This window comes from Cebus imitator, unplaced genomic scaffold (assembly GCF_001604975.1).
Source record: "Cebus imitator isolate Cc_AM_T3 unplaced genomic scaffold, Cebus_imitator-1.0 Scaffold51, whole genome shotgun sequence".
Lineage (NCBI taxonomy): Eukaryota > Metazoa > Chordata > Mammalia > Primates > Cebidae > Cebus > Cebus imitator.
This window is the reverse complement of record NW_016107366.1, coordinates 11,617,609-11,638,554: the sequence shown is the minus strand read 5'-3', so window position 1 is coordinate 11,638,554 and position 20,946 is coordinate 11,617,609. Positions and strand designations below refer to the sequence as shown.

General features: G+C 42.6%; 1 protein-coding gene across 1 annotated transcript in view; it reads left to right on the top strand.

The window, feature by feature from the left end:
- The window catches only part of CSMD2 (CUB and Sushi multiple domains 2), a 616,956-nt gene that overhangs the window by 105,478 nt on the left and 490,532 nt on the right, over window positions 1-20,946 (top strand). The window contains exon 3 of the mRNA XM_017527996.2: window positions 12,203-12,315. Coding sequence (XP_017383485.1) covers window positions 12,203-12,315 — 113 coding nt within the window. The remainder of the gene's footprint in view (window positions 1-12,202; window positions 12,316-20,946) is intronic.

Genomic DNA, 20,946 nt, shown 5'->3' with positions numbered 1-20,946 from the left:
AGACGGGGTTTCACCATGTTGACCAGGATGGTCTCGATCTCTTGACCTCATGATCCACCCGCCTCGGCCTCCCAAAGTGCTGGGATTACAGGCGTGAGCCACCGCGCCCAGCCGAGAACCATCTCTTTAGACTTTCTCTTATTCTGGGTTTCAGGATCTTGAAGACAGAGTGTCGGTGGTTTTGTAGCCAACGTAGCTATAGTCTCAGCTCCATGATCTGCCTTCTCTGGGCATATCCTTTCCCAAAGAGAGTTCCACAGAACCCCAGCCCACAAGATGCTTTAAAAATAAAGGGGTCTGTGATGTACATATAGAAAGGCACAAAAAGCCTAGATTTTCCAAGTTTCCCAGTTTTAGAAGCTCTTGATGAAATGCAAAGGGGAATTACCAGAGAAAACATGTGTTTGTAGGGATGTATGGGGTGTGTGTGTGTGTGTGTGTGTAGTATGTGATTATGACTAATGTCCATCAATTACCTGCAAATTACCAGATGATGCCTGTAATGATAGTTCTGTTTTTAGGTTAATGCTTTATGTATCTAACTAGTGGCTGCTGTCTGGAGTAGGGCTGCTGGCAAATCAAAACACAATTTGCCAAGCCTGTCAGTGTGACAAATGTTGCTCACATTTACTCTTTTATTCCCAAGGTCAATTGGCATGTCTTTTTTCATATCACTATTTGACGTGCTAACAGCCTTAAATGAAAACCATTCAATAAAGGCCCAATTTGCTATATTACTATTTATTCCTGGGTAATTCTATATTAGTTGGGCCCTTTAAGATTGCAAAGAAGAGACATGAGTAGATCACCCTCGGAAGTGGAGGCTTATCACATTGTTCTCCAAATCTTGGGGCAGCTCAGGCCTTTGGTCACTCTGGGTTTCAGAACTTTTAAGACAGGGAGTGTCAGCAGCCTCCTGGCTGACGTAGCAGCAGCCTCAGCTCCATAACCTGCCTTCTCTGGGCATATTGTTTCCCAGAGAGGGTTCCACAGAACCGCAGCCCACAGGATGCTTTAAGAAGAAAAGGGGCTATAATCTAATGGGTTTGGGATCTGTTACATAATCTATTCCAGCCTTGGAGATTTACATTGACTTAGCTTGTTTAAAGTCCTCCTACACATTTTATTTTTTATTTGTTTTCTGAAAAATCCTTGCTTTGTTTAACCCAGCATTTCCCAATTCTGTGTAACTGATGAACACTCTAGAAACATGCTTTGAAAAATAACCTAGTTTTGGTGCTTTCCAGAAAAATCTGATTGTATTCATTTGCCACCCTCTGTATTGGGGGGGAGGGTCCACATCACCACCCCCATGATTTATTAGGACTCATAGGATTCAGGATATATTTGCACCCATGGCTATGATTTATTATGGTGAAAGGATGCAGAGTAAAATCATCAAAGGGAAAAGGTGCATGCTGGGGCGACACCTGGGAGAAACCAGGCATAAGCCTCCACGAGTTCTTTTCTGGCGAAGCCACACAGGTCATGCTTCAAATCCCTGGCAATTAATTGTGACAACACATATGAAATAATGCCAACCAGGAAAGCTCAGTGGAGACTCATTGCCCAGGGTTTTCCCACAGAGTTGATTACCTAGGCCCTCTTCCTGATGCATACCAAAACTCTAGGCTCCCAGATGGAATGCAGATATTCAGCATAAACCATAATGTTTATGCAAATTGTTTAGACCTCTCTTGAAAGTACTGGAAATGGAGGGAACTGTCCTGAAATCCCTGGTTCCCAGATGCCAGACAGGGGTTATGCTTGTAAGCTGGCCTTCCAAAGGATAACAGGCCTTTTCTGTCTGCTTTCTCATAGTAAAACCTTTATTTATTCACTCCATATTGCGCTAGTGATGTAGTGAAAAGGCTATAGATAATCTTTGCCTCCAAGAGACTTACCATCAAGAAGGAAAGACAGATATATCACAATTCAATAAGAAAATCAATTCATGATAATTGGGATGAATGTTACAAAGTAGAAGTACTCTGCTCTCTAAGGAGATTTATCAGGGATCCCTAAACTCTTTCTCAGAGGAATTGATGCTGAAACTGAGCCCTGAAAAGCTAATGCAGGGTTGCGGGGGAAGGTAAAGTGGAGGAGGCCTGGGTGGCTAAGGGAAACATCTGGGCACAGAGCCCTAGGGGCAGCATGTGCAAAGGCCCTGAGATGGAAAGAGATGTGACACCTTCAAGGACAGTGTAAGAAGCCAGTGCAGGTGGAGGAGAAAGACCAAAGGAGAGAGAGCCATGAGCTGAGGTAGAAAGAAAGGCAGGCCAGGTAGTGCAAGGCAAAGCCTCCAGCCATGCCACCCAAGGGGCTGTCCATCTCTGTCATTCCTGATTACTGTGTCCTTCGAGCTGATCCAGATCTCTTATTTCACTTGAGGCCTAGAGAACCAGCCCCAGCAACACTCACTCAAGGACGACTCAGGGCTCTGCTTCTATCCTCGGAAAGTTATGGAAAGTGGGGGTTTATCACATCGTTCTCCAGATCTTGAGGCAGCACAGAGACAATCTTAAAGAGCCCAGCTAATATAGAATTATCGAGGAAAAAATAGTAGTAGAGCAAACTGGGCTTTTATTGAAAGGCTGTTCTCATTTAAGGCTGTTAGCACATCAAACAGTGATATGAAAAAAGACATGCCAATTTGACCTTGGGAATAAAAGAGTAAATGTAAGCAACATTTGTCACACTGACAGGTTTAGCAAATAGTGTTTTGATTTGCCAGCAGCCCTACTCCAGATAGTTCCAGAAAGTTCCATGTGCCTGGAAGACATTTGGACAAAGCCTAATTCTTCCATCTTTCCCTGTCTCCTATGTTTTTCTATCAAGCAGGAATCAAGATTTACATTTACTCCAGTAATGGAGTCAACCTAATGTACTAATAGACTCCAGAATTCCAGGTTGGAGTTTGTTCAGATTAGAGTTTCATTATTGCCTTTCTCATTGGTTCTCTGACTGGTAGAAGCAAAACCATGTTCCTAATGAGCTTAGTCCAAGATTCAACCTGGTGTGTTCTTCCCTCTCTCTGAGGATCAGCATCTGAGACCTGTTAGCACTCAGTAAATATTTGCAGGATTAAAATTGGATTGAACTTGAGAAGTGGCACATTCATCCCTTTGGTAGATGCAAATGCCAGCACTCTTCTGTACATAGAGCCCAAGTATTCTCTCTGGAGCCTCTGCCCTGTGGTCCTGCTTCCTTGCCAAGCATTTCATGAGGACGTTGGTGTTTCAAGCATGGCCTTCAGGGATGTGGAAACAGTTCTCATCCTCCCCTTTGCCAACTCTGTTGGACCCCAGACTAGACATGCCCACTTTCTTCAACTGTTCCTCACCTGATAGGGTGAGGGGTCTTTTAGGGTCTCCTTGCTGCAAGCCTGGCACCTCAAAGCCAAGAGACCCCAGCCTGAGGAAGTCAGTAGTTGGTCAACGTGAGAGCCTTGAAGTTCTCAAACATGGGCACTAACTCCTGGAGTAAGAAAAAGAGCTTTTGCTTCCATGGGTAGGAATTTGCAAACATTTTACTTGAGTGGAAGAAATGTCATATCCCTCCATTAAAAACAATTTGACTTTGAACCCTGTGCATAAAGGGGAAGAATTTCACTTCAGCCGTTATTGGGATTCTCCCAAGCAAGGTCTTACATAGACCCCGCATTCCAGGAAGACACTCAGGTCTCAGTCCACACTGGCCAATTGTTGATGTGCTCAAGGCCTCAGTGACACCTGAAGGCAGGAAGCTCAGTCATATCCAAGCCAAATTCTGATGGAGGAGTTCAAGTCCTTCTGCTTAGAAGGGGAGTCCCTTTGTGTACAGTTCAGCATTTTCTTCTGTCCCCTCTTCCTTATTTAAATAAATAAATGCCCCCTTTATTTATTTTTGAGACAGTCTCATTTTGTCACCCAAGCTGGAATGCAGTTACATGATCACAGCTCACCTGCAGCCTCACACTCCTAGGCTCAAGCAATCCTTCTGCCTCAGCTCCCCTAGTAGCTGGGACTACAGGCATGTACCACCATGTCCAACTATACTTAAAAGTTTTTGGAGAGACAGGATCTGACTATATTGACCAGTTTGGTCTCAAACATCTGGTCTCAAGCATTCCTCCCACCTCAGCCTCTCAAAGGCTTGGGATTACAGGCACAAGCTACTGCACACAGCCTAATACCCTCTTTAAAATAAAAGCTCCCACCCTTTTATTTTTTCTTGGATGATTAGGAAGAGAAGGAGGTGTTCAAAGCAGTCTGCTTTGTCCTTTTATCTCGCCTCATTTCACGATATGTAGGGGATTTGCCCCATCAGTAAGTGTTACTTAGTCCGCGTCTAGATGTCTCTCCCTCCTGTGGTCTGTACTGCAAGCATCAGAGTTACCTAAGACTGTGTGGCTGCTTCTATAAAAACACTGAATAATCTGCCATTCATTCATTCATCCATCCATCCATTCATTGAGAAATACACACGCAAGGTAAACAACACAAACTCAGCCATGGCTCTCATGGAACTTTCATCTAGTCAGGGAGACTTTAATGAAAACTACCCCAATAAGCATCTAATTAGGAATTATGGTAAGTGCTAATAAAGAAAAGAAGAAAAGAGATATCAGTCAGGATAGGTCAAGTAACACTGTGTGCACTAATCACGGTTTTTTAATTGTCTGTATTTTCTGATGCTTTGCCATCTTGGGGCTTTGTTGACCTAAAATAGCAAATAGCTCTCCCAGAAGTGTGCCTTCCGTATGCTAACTGATCATCCCAGTTGGGTAGAGCACAACTAAGTCCTTTATTATTATTATTTTTAATTTAAGTTTAATTTATTTTTGAGTCAGGATCTCGTGTGTGTGTGTGTGTGTGTGTGTGTGTGTGTGTGTGTGTATTTTTTGCTCAGCCTGGAGCACAGTGATGTGATCACGGATCATTGCAGCCTCGAACACCTAGCCTCAAGTGATACTTTCACTTTGGCCTCCTGAGTACTGGGACCACAAGTTTAGCTGAGTAGCCACCATACTCAGCTAAATTTTTCTTTTTTTTTTGTAGAGATGGGGTTTCACCATGTTGTGCAGGCTGGTCTTGAACTCCTGAGCTCAAGTGATTCTCCCACCTTGGCCTCCCCAAGTGCCAAGATTACAGGCCTGAGCCACTGTGCCTGGCCTCTACCTCCTTTATTGAGATCTCATTGTTTATCTACTATCTCCCTGCCCTAATTACCCAGGGCCAGACATCAGACAACTAAGGGTGGTCCACACACCTTGGTGCCCTCTGAAATTATTCAAACTAGGCAATCCTAAACCTGCCCTGCTGCTTACCTGATCTTGCCCATTCCTTCTTGGGAAAACCACAATAAAGGCTCTTGCCCACATTTTTCCAGGCTCCTCTGCCTTGTCACTGACCCTGGAGCTTCCTACATGCTTGTGGCCCTGCATGGCGTAGTATGCCCCTTCCTCTAGGAAACTGTGGGTATCTCTTCAGTGGCAATGTCTTCTGATCTGTTGGCCTCACCATACCTGAATGGTAATAACAAAACCTACAATTGAAAACATAGTGGCAGCAAACAACCCTCAAATTGAAACAGCTTAACTCACCAAAAATTTCTTTCTTGCTCATGCTGCAGATTCAAAAAAGGTTTGCAGGTGCTCTTTGCTTAGGGGAGTTGCTCAGAGACCATGGCTGACAGAGTCCAAGGATCACTGACCTTGGATAAGGGGAAGGGAGTTCAGCAAAAGATACACAGGCTGTTCAAGGCTTCCTCCTGGCAACAGTGACCTTCACTGCTACCCACATTTCCCTGGCCATGCCGGTGTTGTGGTCAGACCTGACCTCAGCAGGGTTGGGAGGTGCTGTTCTACTCTGTGTCTAGAAGGAAAGCTGGAAATGCAAGGTGAACCATACCAGTGATTTCCACTGGGACCTATGAGCATGCAGAATAGACTGGTCTGGGATGTCAGGAATGCATCTTTCTAGAAGTAATGTTGAGACACTTGTGATAAGATTTGAATGATGAGAAAGAGTTACTTAAATCCTGAGTCAGAAAGTGTTCTAAATAGGAGACAGTGTAAATAGAACCAGATATAAGTGCAAAGACCCTGAAGATGGGGCATGGCAAATTGAAGGAACTTTTAAAGTCCATTTTATTATTGATTTCCAATTCCCAACAGGAAATTCATGGCCTTATTGCCTGCACTTTGGGCTGACCAATTCCCTTGCCCTTGGGGTGGCCTTGACCAAAGAAGACTGAGTAGGGGGGCTGGAGCCGGGCAGGAAGACAGAGCAGAGAACCTGTCAGAGCCAAGCCATGCAGGCTTTGTGAACCTCATTTGGGATTCTGACTTCAATCCTGAGAACAGTGGGAGGCTGTGGATAGATTCCGAGCTGAGAAATGAGGAGTATATGGGGTCCTGGCCATCCTGTTTTCAAAACTCTGAGTTACTTTTGGCAGGAAGGCAAAAACAAAGAAAAGGCACTGGAGGAAATGGGAAGACAATAAGGCTGATGTAAAGCAGAAGATGAGAATTGTTTTACATGCTTGTCTGTGCCACCTGTTTGCAAAATGCTGTCTTCTGCACATTTTAGAGTCCTCAGGGAGGATAACCAATAGCAACAGGAGACTCTCGCCTTCATTGCCCATCATTTTACTTCATTTCTCTACTAACTCTGGATCCCACTATTGAAGGATACCTCACTCCTTTCAATATGGTATTTAATCTTGTCAGATAAAAGATGGGAAAGTGTGAAAGTTTTATTTGCTCATTCTGTCATGCAACACCATAGCTCCTCCTGACTGCAGGGTCATTAGCGTGTCTAAAATCCATCTCGAAGATGAGTGGGTGGGGGAGTGATGATTCAGGTATCCTGCTGAGGAGATTCAATTTCCCATCCCCTCCCCCAGCCATAGCTAGTGCCTTTGAGGAATCCTCCCTGCTAGAATTTATCTACCAACCCTGGGAAGGAGCGGAGCAGTGGTAAATACCTGATTAGAGAAAATGCTTAGTAAGCTGCAATTCCATATATTGTAAGTGATAAAAACTGTAATTGTTTCTTGACAGTGTACATTAGCTATTCACAGCTTATGTCAATGTAGTACCAAGAAACTAGGGTCTAGGAATCTTTAATTGCAATGCAAAGATTTCCTGGAACTAAGTTGGGGAATAAAATCAACAATTTCTACTTAGTGAGAGGAATATCATTCTCAGAGAGGACTTCATGAGAGAAGCCCTAGTGAGATTTGAGATTCCTCCATGAGGCTCTATGTTGTTGAAGGAAAGGATGGTCCCTAGGCTGAGTGTCTGGGAGGGGCACCCAAGGGCATAATTCTAGTAGACATGGGGGAGGGACAAGTTGCACCTGCTGTGAATTGGGCCCACTTGGAGGTAGAGGTAACCAGAGCTGGCTAGGATGGAGTCTGGGGAACTGGATATAGGTCTGGCCTCACTGGGGACAATTTACTATTTTAATTCATAGGGTCCAATGGGATGATGCCAGTCTGTAAACAGATATGAATATTTGAAGGGAGAGAAAGGGCAATGGTGCATGGGCAAGTCAACAGGAAGCCAAGGAATAGGCTAGTGGGGGCCCTGTGTTCTGAGTTCTGGTTCTGGTAGTCAGCATGCCTGCAGTCAATGTGCTGATGGGGGATGGGAGGGTGCAATATGGGTTGGAGTAGACAGGAAGCAGTTGGAGTGAGGGGCCTGGGAAAGACCAAGCTCAAAGCCCAATCCAGAGCGTCTGAGTGTAGGTCTGATCTAATGCAGGACTGGGGTACTGTCCAACAGCAATATAACAGGAGCCATAGATATAATATTTGAACATTTTAATTTTTTGTTAGGTGTTTTATTAGGGAAATTTACAGACAGAAGCATGGTCTTGGGTAGCCACAAGGCAGGTAGATCTCTGCACTGTTACTCCCCAGACCCAGGGCTTATGTACCATAGGGAAAGTGTGTATGTGTCCAGCAAGGCAATGAAAGGCAGCCTCCAGAACAGGCAAGAGTGCCATATATATATATATATGTATGATAACATCGTGATTGACATGTTCTTATATTAAGAACAGTAAATAGAAGAGGAATCAGGAGGCATTCTCAAGACTGGGGCTAATCAGAAGTCAATATGGTAGATTTCCTTTCATAAAACTTTGTATTTTGAAATAATAATAGATTCACAGGAGAGGTCCCATGTACCCTTCTCCCAGTTTCCTCCAATAATTACATCTTATGTACCTATAGCATGCTCTCAAAACCAGGAAATTGCCATTGGTGCAATGAGTATATATACTTGTCATCTTATTACATGCAGATTCCTAACCATGACTGCAATCAAGATACAGAATGATTCCATCACCCAAAGATCTCCCTTATACGACCTCTTTGTGGTCATATCCACTTCCCTTCCTATTACCATCCCTAATCCCTGGCAACCACTAATCTGTTTTTCATCTCTTTAATTTTGTCATCTCAAGAATATTATGTAAATTGAATCATATGCCATGTGATCTTTTGAGATTAGCTTTTTTTCCCCCTACTTAGCTTAAAGCCCTTGAGGTCCACCCAAGTTGCTATATGTATTCATAGTCCATTCCTTTTTATTGCTGAGTGGTATTCTGTGGTATGGATGTACCACAGTTTATTTAGTCATTCATCTATTACTGTAGGACATTTTGGTTGTTTCCAGTTTGAGCTATTAGGAATAAGCTGCGATGAACAATTATACATAGGTTTTTGGGTATAATGGATATAAATTTCCATTTCTCTGGAGTAAATTGCTGAGTTGTATAGTTAGTGTATGTGTTTTTCTTTTCTTTTCTTTTTAAGAAACTGCCAAACCATTTTCTAGAGTGGCTGCATGTTTTTGCATTCTACCAGCATTGTATGAGGAATCCAGTTTTTCTGCATCATCACCATCATTGGGTATTGTGACTACAGTGTTTTTATTTTTGCTGTTCTGATGGATATGTAGTAATATTTCTTCATGGTTTTAACTTGTATTTCCTTAAAAGCTAGTGATGTTGAACATCTTTTCATGTGCTTCTTTGCCATACATATGTCTTGTTTGGTGAAATGTCTCTTCTATGTCTTTCGCTGATTTTCTAATTGATTTGTTGAATCCTTGCCTTGTTCTCAATCTTAAGGGAGAAGCATTCAGTCTTTCACCATTAAGTGTGATGTTAGCTATTTTTTTTTTCAGATGTTCTTTATCAAGTTTGGAAAGTTACCCTCTATTTGTAGGTTTCTGAAATTTTTTAAAAATTAGAAATGGGTATTTAAATGTGTCAAACACTTTTTCTGCATCAGTTGATGTGGTCATATGCTTTTTAACCTTTAGGCTGTTAATATGGTAGATTACACTGATTGATTTTTCAAATGTAGAACCAGCCTTGCATCTTTAGAATCAACCCCGCTTGGGTATAGTGTATAAATATTTTTATGTATTGCTGAATTCTCCTTGCCAATACTTTGTTAGGGTTTTGTGTTTGTATTCATGTGAAATATTGGTCTTCATTTTTCTTTGTTTGTACTGTATTTGGCTTGGTATCAGGGTAATACTGGCCTTATGAGTTTGGAAGTGTTTGTTGTTCTTTTCTGGAAGAAATTTGATTAGAATTGGTGCTAATTCTTCTTTATTTGTTTGGCAAAATTCTCCAGTGAAATCATCTGGGCCTGGATATTTCTTTTTTGGGAATTTTAAAATTACCAATTCAATTTCCTTAATAGTTATAGGGCTATTCAAATGATCTGTTTCATATTGGGAAACTTATGATAGTTTGTGCTTTTCAAGTTTGTGCCCATTTCATTTAATGTATCCAATCCGTGTGTATAATTTGTAGTATTTCCTTATTATCCTGTTGCTAAGTGCAGGATCTGTTTTCCTTAGCCCTTGCCAACTCGGGATAGGTGAAAAATGAGTCTTGGGGATTTAGTTTTCACATTTTTATATTAATTAGGTAGATCGTTAATTTGTATTGTATCATTTGCTCTTTTCCTCCTAGCTGTTTGCCATTTTCTTATGGATTTGTAAATACTTTTTCTAGGTTATAAATACGAATCCTCCTCCTGTCACATATTCATAATCTTTCAGTTTGCACTTTTCTCATTATCTTTTACAGTTTTTTTTGCCACCCATACATGCTTTTAATTTTCACATAGTTATTAATCAATATTTTCGTTTAAGGCCTCTGGGGTTTCATGTTGTATCCATTAGTACTGAATCAATTCAAGAGATAGAAAACCAAATCAAGCTAGTTTAAGAAAAAAGAAAGTAAAGAAAGAATATTGGCTTACGTAACTGGGCATTGAAGAGCTAGATCTCACTACGTGGATTAAGGATCTGAAAAACATATCATTAGGGTTCTGTTTCTCTTCTCTTGCCACTGCTCAGCTTTTATTTATATCTATGTGGCAATAACATTCTCTCTAAAACAGATAGTCTCTGTGTGATGATAAAAAGGCTGCTGGGAGTCTCAAGCTTATATTGTAGTGGTTTAAGATCCAAAAATAAAAGACTTTCAGAGTTTGTATATTATATCCCATGGAAGGAGTCAGAATGACTCTGCTTGGATGATGCAGCCTCTTCCCTCTTCCCCATACCTGGGACAAGTCTATAAAAAATTAGGGATAGTATGCCATGATTGATCATTTACCTAGCTTTGTGGCTAGTGGGCAGGTGGAGTACCTATCAGGACTCCAAGCCATGGACAGCTCCCATGGAAGACTGACAGGCAAATAGGTACAAAGAGAGTCCTCTGCGTGTCTTACTTAGAAGGGCTTTCTCCAGCATAAGATGATTAAACAAAGTTTGTTTCCTTATAATATGTATGATTTTATTATTTTACGTATACATTTTTGATGAATGAGACTATATGAATATGGAGTGAGGTAGGGATCTTTTGCTGGATATGTTTATATTTGAAGAGAAGATGCCCTTGAAACTTATTTGGTTACCTGCTTCATAATTTGATCATTTTTTCCTTGCTTTTTCTTGAGTCTGTTCTGAGTTAACATGAACCCCACAAGATTAGGATGGTCAGAAGGACAAGGGCTTCATATAGCATAAGGCTTTTCACAGTGGCTGTTAACAAATATCTGATTTAACTCTCCTGAGCCCAATACTCATGCCTTTCAGTGGACATCCTGGGCATCAAGATACTATGTAGCAATGGGAGGTATACAGCGGCATCCAGGAGAACCACATATATTTCAAAATACCTAAAAATGGGGACAAAGTTAGACCTTGAATTTCCTCCCATATTCCTACCTGGATGTGGTAAGGCAGGCTGAGGCTTAGAGGGGGTTAAGGACAAAGGTGGATAGGAGACTGGCCACCTGACTACCACCTGTGTGCACAATTAGATCCCTGTGAGGGTCACCATGCATGGATGCCCAGCAGTGGACAAGGTCTTTCCTAAATGTATTCCTAAGGGTTCAGGGGTATCTTTTTTCCTCAGAGGAATCTTTAAAAATGATTATATTGTGCTAAAAGCATATTATTTCAGGCTCAACAATTCCTTTAGTGTCACACCTGTTTCCTTTTATTCAGTTCAATTCCAGAAAGAAAATTTAAACATTTTAATTTTAAAAGCATGCACAGTTTGATTCCATTTGTATGAAATTATTTCATTGAATATGATTCCATCTATTGATCCTGCTATCTCTTTGTATGTCAACTGTCAGGAATAATTATTTCTAGATTGTGTTGGTTTTTTATTTTTTGCTTTATTTAAAAACTAATAGGCACTTATTTCTATAAAAGCAGTAGACATTCATTTGAAAGAATAAAGTCTGTGATAAGAAGCATCCTCATTCTTCTACTTAGAGTTGGCTCTATTTCCCTTACTACGTGAATAAATATTGTCTATGGCAATTGTTAGTGTAAACTCATGGGGAATTCTACCCAGAGCCTCACAGGACCTCAGTCAGAAAGAGAAGAGAGAGGAAAAGAAATCAGAAGAGGAAAAAAGAGGAGACACAAAGGAGGCAGACAGGCCTCCAGGTTGGGGATTAGACCATGGCTTTGGGGGAGTCACTTCCTATGTTTCTGTGGCGGAAAGCTGCTGGTTTTCATCACCTCTGCTGAGAATCACTTTGTCTTTGAACATCCTCTATGTGCCTAGATCAGCACTGTGTATCCAGCAGGCACTCAATAAATGCATTGTGGATGTGTAGTTGCCCAAGGGGGTCATTCTCCCTAATCCACTTCTTTGTCTTTCAGACTTACAGGCTTTCAGCTGCCAGCCACCATTGTTAGTGCAGCCACCACCCTCTCTCTGCGCCTCATCAGCGACTATGCAGTCAGTGCTCAAGGCTTCCACGCCACCTATGAAGGTAGGTGCCTTCCCCATTGGCCATAGGAGCCCGAGATATGACGTCCTAATAGCCATGAGCAGGACTGCATCACTCACAGTTGCAGTGAAGCGTTCTTCAGACTCAGAGCTTGTGCCTGTCCTAACAAGGCTGGTTACTAACCAGTAACTCAGTTACTTAAATTGTCCCTGTTGGTTCCCAGGAAACAGAATTGAAATCGAAGCTCGTCTACAGTAGTTTATCCTAAGGGCCTGGTAACATCTATGTCTCTGTACCCTTTAACTGGGTTTTATTGTGCTTTAATTTTTTAAATTCTGTTTTCTATTGGGCTTCATTGTATAAGGTACCTCAGGTTGTTTTTGAAAATAAAAGAGATATAAACCCTAAGTAAAAGAAATAAAATAAGCAGCTAAAAACACCATATAGTGACTGCCAAGAGTCAGTTTGATATTATTCAGAGGAGAACAATTGATTTTTCCTTAATAGCATGGATTAGGGGCTTTTGGTTTGCGCTATGCAAATAATTTGTACTTCTCTCAGTCTGTTTAAATATGGTGTTAGAATTCAAATTAACACTAATATCTTCAGATTATACACTATTATTATTATTAACTTTATTATGTTAGTTCAGAAGGTAGTACTCTAGATCTCTGTCATTTCCCTGGGAAATTTACATCTCATTAATAGGTAATTATGCTGCTCTTGGCTAAGACCTGCACTGCTATTTTGTGTTAAGATCATTAATAGGCATATTTTAAGACTGTTAATGGTAATTAATAACAGTAATGACATAATTCCCTAGTAAGCATGCCAGTTATCCAAAAGCTTTTTTTTTTGCCTTTGTTTAAGACTTAAAGAATAAGTGATGCTTTCTTGAACGAAACTACAGGAATATGGAAATAGATACTCCCTGTCTTGGCCAGGGGTGTAATGCATAAAGAGGACAAGTTCCACCTCCTTGGCAAAAACCACCCCTGGTGGCAGGGATATAGGGGAAATGGTTTGATGCTTTAACGTGAGCAACTGGGGGCTTCTGAGAAGGCTTCAATTATTTTTAACTAAAGGTTGCTGAGAAGGCTCCTGAGAAAGTTCTACCTGCCTTTTGCTGAGGGCTTGGACATAACTCTATTTCACTTTAACTGAGGGTTCGTGACAAACACTGACCTGTCCTTAAAGTGAGGACTCCTGAAATAGCCTAATTTCTTTTTTAAAAATTATGAGTTCTCAGCCCGGTGTGGTGGCTCACCCTTGTAATTTCAGCACTTTGGGAGGACAAGGTGAGTGAATCACTTGAGGCCAGGAGTTTGAGGCCATCCTGAGCATCATGACAAAATTCCATCTCTATTGAAAATACAAAAATTAGCTGGGTATGGCGGCACACGCCTGTAATCCCAGCTACTTGGGAGGCTGAGGCAGGAGAATTCCTTGGACCTGGGAGATGGATGTTGCCCTACTGCACTCCAGCCTGGGCAACAGAGCGAGACTCTGTCCAAAAAAACAAAAGCCAAAACAAAATTCCTCCCAGCATCAAGCCTGTGATTTTTGTCCTCCTATTTATACTTTCACCTTGACCCTGAATCCAAAGTAATTCTCTCCAAGTTTGAGCAAACAAGCTCCTCACTAAGAGACGCCTCTAGAGAAGCGTCCTAAAGTCTCTCTGGCCATTAGCTCCTTCCATAATAGGTTGGCCTTGGGGACACTGACTGCATTTGGGGCCTGGGGCCAGGGAAAAGGAGACTGGGTCAGGGACACTAGAAGAGGTGCCAGCAGAGATGCTGGGAGTGACTGACACATGGGGGACCTGGCCAGGCCCTAGGCCCTCATGGTGTCCTCATTTCTCAGTCCTGGTGGATCTTTGAGGCCCAGGCTTACCTGAGGCTTGAGGAAAAGGGTGTCCCATCGGTCCCTGACCACACTGCCCTGTCAGGGGCACAACCACTTCTCATTAAGCAGAGCAGTTCTGAGGGTACATTCACAGAGCCCCGTGAAAACAGATACTCCAGCCTGGAAATTATGAGCAGGGTCTATAGTTGGGTAACAGGAGATGTGTAAACTCTATGATATTAGGGACAAAAACTCTGAGGATAGGTGTGTCTTTTTCTAGGGAGAATATGTAGCAGGCGTTAGTAAACTCAGGCCCATCCTGGCCAAATCTAGCCAGCAGCTTGTTTTTGTAAATAAAGTTTTATTGGAACACAGCCATGCCCATTTGTTGACATCTGTTCGGTGGCTGTTTTCATGCACTACAACTGCAGAGTTGAGCTATTGTGACAGAGACCCTATGCAAAGCCAATGAGATGCTTACTTTTTGACTCTTTACAGAAAAATTTTGCTTACTGCTGATCCACAGTTGTATTGTCCAATATAGTAGTCATTAGCTGCGTATGACTATTGACATTTAAATTAACTAAAATTAAATAGAATTTAAAATTTAGTTTCTTAGTTACACTAGCCTCGTGTCAAATGTTCAGAAACCACATGTGGCTTGTCTAGCATGTCGAAGAGCACAGACAGAACATTTCCATCACTGCAGAAAATTCTACTGGACAGAGCTGAGCTGGAGCTTCCATCGGATTCACAAAGAAGCCTGTGATTCAAAAGAGATTGCAAAACATTAGGGATAAATTCGAGGCCAGCAGATCCCTCCTCTCACCTGCCTGGCACAGATGAGGCAGTCCAGGTATGCGAATGCTCAAAATTCTACAGCAGGACTCACAGGGCAGAAGGAACAGCCTGTTTTACCTCAGCCACATAATGATGTCAGGTCTCTAAGTCTTTGGTGCTAAGAAAATAAAGCTTTGTAGGCAAAGCCCCTGCAAATGCTAGTCCAATGCAAACAGATGGCGGTAGCTGAGCGATTCTCCACGCAGTCACCTATTGCAGGGTTCTTGCATACTTTGCAGGATGTGTGGCTGGCTGTTTTGTACTGCATGGTAAGGTGGGTCACAGGTGTCTGTGCTAACACAGGAGTCAGGCATCCATAAATTAAGGCTATGGCTAGCCCTGAATCCCATTCGTTTGACTTGGGACTGGACTATGTGGCAATTCGTGCATCTGGACGAAGGTGAGTTGCACTCACTTTTGGAAACACCCAAAGTGGATGGACAAGGATGGAACGTGGGAGGAATGAGTGGGGGCAGCCACTGCTGTGAGCATACCCACCTGATATGTGCCTTGGGATCTCTTTCTCACTGAGCTTATTCAACAGGCAACTGAATTGTGTAGAACCCATACCTGACTCACTGGGTGACCTTGGGCAGATTTTTAAGCTCTCTGAGCTTCATTGTGGAGTGGAGGAGGGGAAATTCATTAGTCAGAAAGAATTTATGAAGATTTGGCTCTCAGGGAAGGAGCTCAGCCCTCTTTCTCCATTGCAGAGTCCCCCTTGGACATTCGTGCTGGGTGGCAAGCAGGGAGAAAGACAGACTTCAAAGGAGAGGCTCCCACTTCCAGCCTAGGCTTCCCCTAGTCAGGATGGTTTTCTTATATTCTCTTCATGATGTTGTTGTATCTGTTTGCAAATGGCATCAGGGCCCTGCTCTTGGTCGCTCGCCTTGGCTGGCATCTGCAAATGCCTGCTATCAAAGCAAGTTTGATCCTCCTCCACCCTCATCCGGAATGTGAAAAGTGTAGATAAGGAACTGAACTGCTGCTAGGGATTTTGGAGAAAGGTGAAGTCAGGTGAAGAGTGTCAGCCCACGGCTGCTGCCGCTTCAAGGAAAAGATCAAAAAGGCCAGTAGTCAAACCCTGAGATGACAGAGGTGCTTGGTTTGTAATCCCCGGGGGGCAAGAGCGTGGGCTGCAGCAGCTGGACAGGAGGGAAGGAGATCAGCTTGTATTAAGCACTGACTGTATGCTAGGCACTTTGCATCCATTATCTCATTTAATCCCCCACCACAACCCTGTGGACAGACGTTCCTATCCATTTTACAGAAGTACATGCTGGGCCTCAGGGAAGTTTTGTGTGCAGCTTAGGGCTTCATGACCAAGAATTTTAACGTGGCTTCTCTGCAAATCTCTTTGAGTAAGGCAGAAGCTAGTGACTCCATTTCATAGGCAGGTAAACTGGAGCTAAGCCAGAGGCAGGGGAGGATGTGGGAAGTCAGACTTGGCTTCCAGACTGGCGTGGGTCATCCACAAAGACAAAAAGAGGTGTGTTCCTGAGCTTCTCAGCTAGGGTCACCAAGATAAAATACAGGGCACCCAGTTAATTTGAATTTTAAATTATTTAAATTTTTGAAGTGGGAATAATGTTTAGTGTAAGTATACCCCAGATATTTCATGGGGCATACTTACTTTATTTTATTTTTATTTTTTGAGAAAGGGTCTCACTTTGTCCCCCAGGCTTCAGTGCAACGGCACGATCTTGGCTCACTGCAGCCTCGACCTCCTGGGTTCAGCCTCCTGCCTCAGCCCTCTAAGTAGCTGGAGATACAAGCACGTGCCACCACGGCCGGCTGATTTTTTTGTATTTTTGGTAGAGACAGGATTTCACCATGTTTCCCAGGCTGTTCTTGAATTCCTGAGCTCTAGCAATCTGCCTGCCTCAACCTCCCAAAGTGCTAGGATTACAAGCGTGAGCCACCACACCGGGTCTGAAGTTTAAATATAGCTGAGCATCTGCATTTTCAGTTGCTAGATCTGGAAATCCCATTTTTAGCACTGAGTCTGAAAATAGGCCTTTGGAGCCCTCACCCTACTAACCACCACCTCCTCCTCCTCCTCCTCCTCCTCCTCCTCCTCCTCCTCCTCCTTCTCCTCCTCCTCCACCTGACTCCCAGGTCTGCCCATGTCCTCCTCTGTCCAGGTCTAGCCTCACTTCTGCCATTCCAGTGAATATAAATTTAGACAGCTCTCTGCACACACACATATGCACACAGGTGTGGATCCAGGGGCACTTGGGATTATGCTATATGTGGAAATCTGCAGTCTGGTTAATGAGGCCAACATTTTTCTATGTTAATAAAAGCAGCCCTGATTTGTCTTTCTAATGAACATCACTGAGGGAGCCATTGTGGTTTGCATATACTACAGTTATCTAACCAGTCATCTTCTGTGGACATTTAGGAGAAGAACATCCTTGTACATACAATTTAAGCCCTCATCTAATTATCTTGTTAGAGTAAATTCTTGAAAGTGCAATTACTGGGTCAAAGAGTATGTAGATTTTCCATTTTATACATAATTCCTTTGTGTCTTCAGAAAGGTTATATGAAAGCACACTTCTACCAACAGTGCACCAGCAGGCCTGGGCCCATTCCTTCCACCTTGCCAAGGTTACATATTGGTGAGTTTTAAATCAATTTCACATATTAAAATGGGTGGAAAATGATATCCCATTTGTTGTGATAATTTGCATCTCTTTGATTATAGGTAAGGTGAAGCACCTGTCATCACTTATTGGCCATGTATTGATAACTGTATAAATCCTCCCTCCTGGTCTCTGCCTACTCTTCTGTGGGGGTGTTAGACTTTTTCTTATCTTCTTTGTAAGTGCTTTTTGCATATTAAGGATATTAATATGATGGGTTTCCTTCTGAGGTGCAGCAGTTTTCATTTTTATGACACTCACTTTACATTTTAATTTTTTAATGTTTCTTTTATGCTATCTACTTTTGGTGCCATGCTTGGAAAGTCTTTTACTGTGTGAAGATTAGATAAATGTCCATTTAAAGGTTCACCTTATTCTTTTAGTTTTATTTTACATTTTATTTTTAAATCCCCCTGGAAGCCAGTTGTGTTGGTCTTGGTTTCTGTGACTCCCTTTCTGTCTTTGGTTCTCTGATGCTCGCCATGTGTCACTCTGAGTGCAGGGAAACCTGCATCTTCCCCCGCCGCCAGTGTGTCTCTATCTGATGTTCCCAGTCGTCCTGCCATTTGGACATTTTTCTCTCACTCTAGCCCCAGACTTCCCACGGAAGTTGCTTGGTTTGTACAACTCCCACAGAAGGTGCTCCCACAAAAGGTCCCAAAGAAGGTGCTTGGTTTGCCCAACTCCCACCCACAACTCCCAGCTCTTGTATGGGATTCTTTCCGACTATTCCAGACTGATTGCCTGGTAAGTGAGTGTGATGGGCAGTTCAGAAATGTCAGTTAGGGAAGAGAGTCTCTGCAGGTTTTTAGAGCTTAATCTTTGTTGCACCTTTGTGTTTTAGCAGCATGGATCTTGTGTATTCTGACACTTTTATGAAGGAGAGCCCATCTCTGAGTGTTGGGTCTCAATCTATTAGATGTACATAGTACTCTAGCTATCAAAACAGCTATTTCTTTGTTTAGCTAAGTCTAACTGTGATCTGGGCATCTCATTATCAAAAACAAAACAAAACAAAAAACCCCGCAAAACCCTCGTATGCTTAGGCTTCATTAAAAATCAGACCTGTTCTATTCCACTAATTATCTCTATAAAGAATCCTAGAAGGATGACGTAGATGATGTACCCTTATTTTCCCTTATTTTTACAGACTCCTATAAGGGGAGAGGTGGCATAATACAAGAATTAAGATCTCAGGTTCTGAATTCAGACTCCTGGAATCAAATCTTATTTTGCCACTCACTTGCCGGGTGACCTTGGGCAAGTTATGTCATCTCACTGAGCTCCAGCCTCTGTGCCTGTAAAATCAGGATAAGAATAATACTTCATAGAGCTGTCGTGAGGATTAAGGAAGAGAATGCACAAGTCACAAGATGTGCTCAGTACGGGACCTGGCAAATTGTCAGCACTTGATAAATGTCAGCTAATTAATTAAGTCACTCTCATCCTAACCTTATTTGACTGGGATTATTTCAGGAGGTGGAAAGAATATGTCAACTTCATAGCTCACAATCCCAGCCCTACCCCAGTACCCTGGCCCCAGAGTTTGCATAAAATCCTTAATCCAGACTGTTCATGGTGTGTCTAGTTTTACAGCCAGACTGTTGCTTTTAGAGGGAAGAAGCAGAGTGTTCCTCATATTCATGACCCTCCAGCACTGCCTGAGCCTGTGACCACTGGATCAGGATAAAGTCTCAGGCTTTGTCACCTGGTGGATAGACGCTAATGAGGCCAAGCCAGGAACTTACTCTGGGCATATCCTCTTCTCTTTGTTTCAGAGATGTTGGCTTTAGAGCTAAGGGTCCTAGTAACAAGTCCAGTAGGCCCTAGACTTTTGAGGTCATGGATTTGAAAACTGTGACACACACACGTGCATGTACACACTCACACAAATGCAACTCTTTTCCATAAGATTCACACGGAGTTCACAGATGCCCTGCAGCCACCCCTGATACCCTAGTTCACCTAAAAAACCGGAGCCCAGAGAGGCTGACATCACATATTAATATGATGGTACAGATTTCACCATTCATTGAGCTAATATTTATTGGGTACCTACTATGTGCAGTCCTTGATTTTCATCCAAGCTTCATTTTCATTGCACAATTTGTGCTCTCTCCCCAGTCTATCTCCCCTCCCAAAGGGGGGGAGGGAGAAAGAAGAAATGCTCCACTTAGTGTCACTTCTGAAAAAATAAAAAAGACCTTGTATGTTTTGCTACCAATGGAAGGTCAGTAATATCATCTCTGCATAAGGACCACAGCGTGTTGAAACAGGGTCAGACAGACACATCTGTGAGGGATGGACAGATGGAGCCGGAGCTGCCTGTTTTGTTGTACCAGGAGACGCAGATCAGGAGTGAGCTTCAGAACGAAGTGTGCTTCTGTGATGTTTGGAGGTGGGAGTAGGGTTGGAGGTGATCATTCCACTGTGCACACAAATAAATTGGGGTCCAGAGATGGAATTGGAACCAAGAGCATAGGAGAAATGGACCCTTCCTGTTTTTTGTTTTTTGTTTTTTTCCTGTAATTAGACCTGCTGATTCTCTCTCTCAGCCTCAGCCTCTCAAGACAATTTCCTCATTCCAAAAGAGTTCCCCAATTCTGGGACATTATGCAGACATCTCAAAATTGGGCTAATGGAAGCTATTTAATCATATATATAGAGAGAGACATACACTGATTATGCAATTTGCAGCATTTAAGCCACTCCGGGCCAGAACAGCAGAACAGCAGGCCAAGGCCTCCTCCAGGGTGGGAGGTGAGAGATGTCCATTTTCTCTGCTCAGGAGGGCTGGTGTGTGCTTCCTGAGTAAACCTGTTCCATTTCCGATGGCTCTGCCTTGGGAGTTGGAGAACATTCATTTTAATCAGTACTGTGGAGTAGCAAATTAATACATAGAGATGTGACATTTGAGACAAATTGGGTAGCACTTCTCAATAAGTGGAGAATCAGGATGATTTTCATATCACGTCCTCAATAATCCCACAAATAGTTCATCATGCGTAGTGATATTTCCCCCTTTGGGGAAGAGTGTTAACATAGCTTTAAGATGATATTATGCCAAATTTTAGTGCCCTGACCCTCCTCCTGTCAGGGTGTCAGAAGAAACAGTGATGAGGAAGGAGCATTCTCAAGCAGCTGCCCACTTGGAGACACGATGTACCTCTGCTTCACTTCTCTGTCCCCATTCATTCATTCAACAAATATTTACTGAACACCTGCTATCCGTCCCAAAGTAGGCTTTAAGGATACAAGAATGAATAAGAAGTGGCCCCTACATTTAAGGAGCTCTGAGACCTAAAAATGTTGGGAGAGAAGTAAGGGCATAAGCACAGGA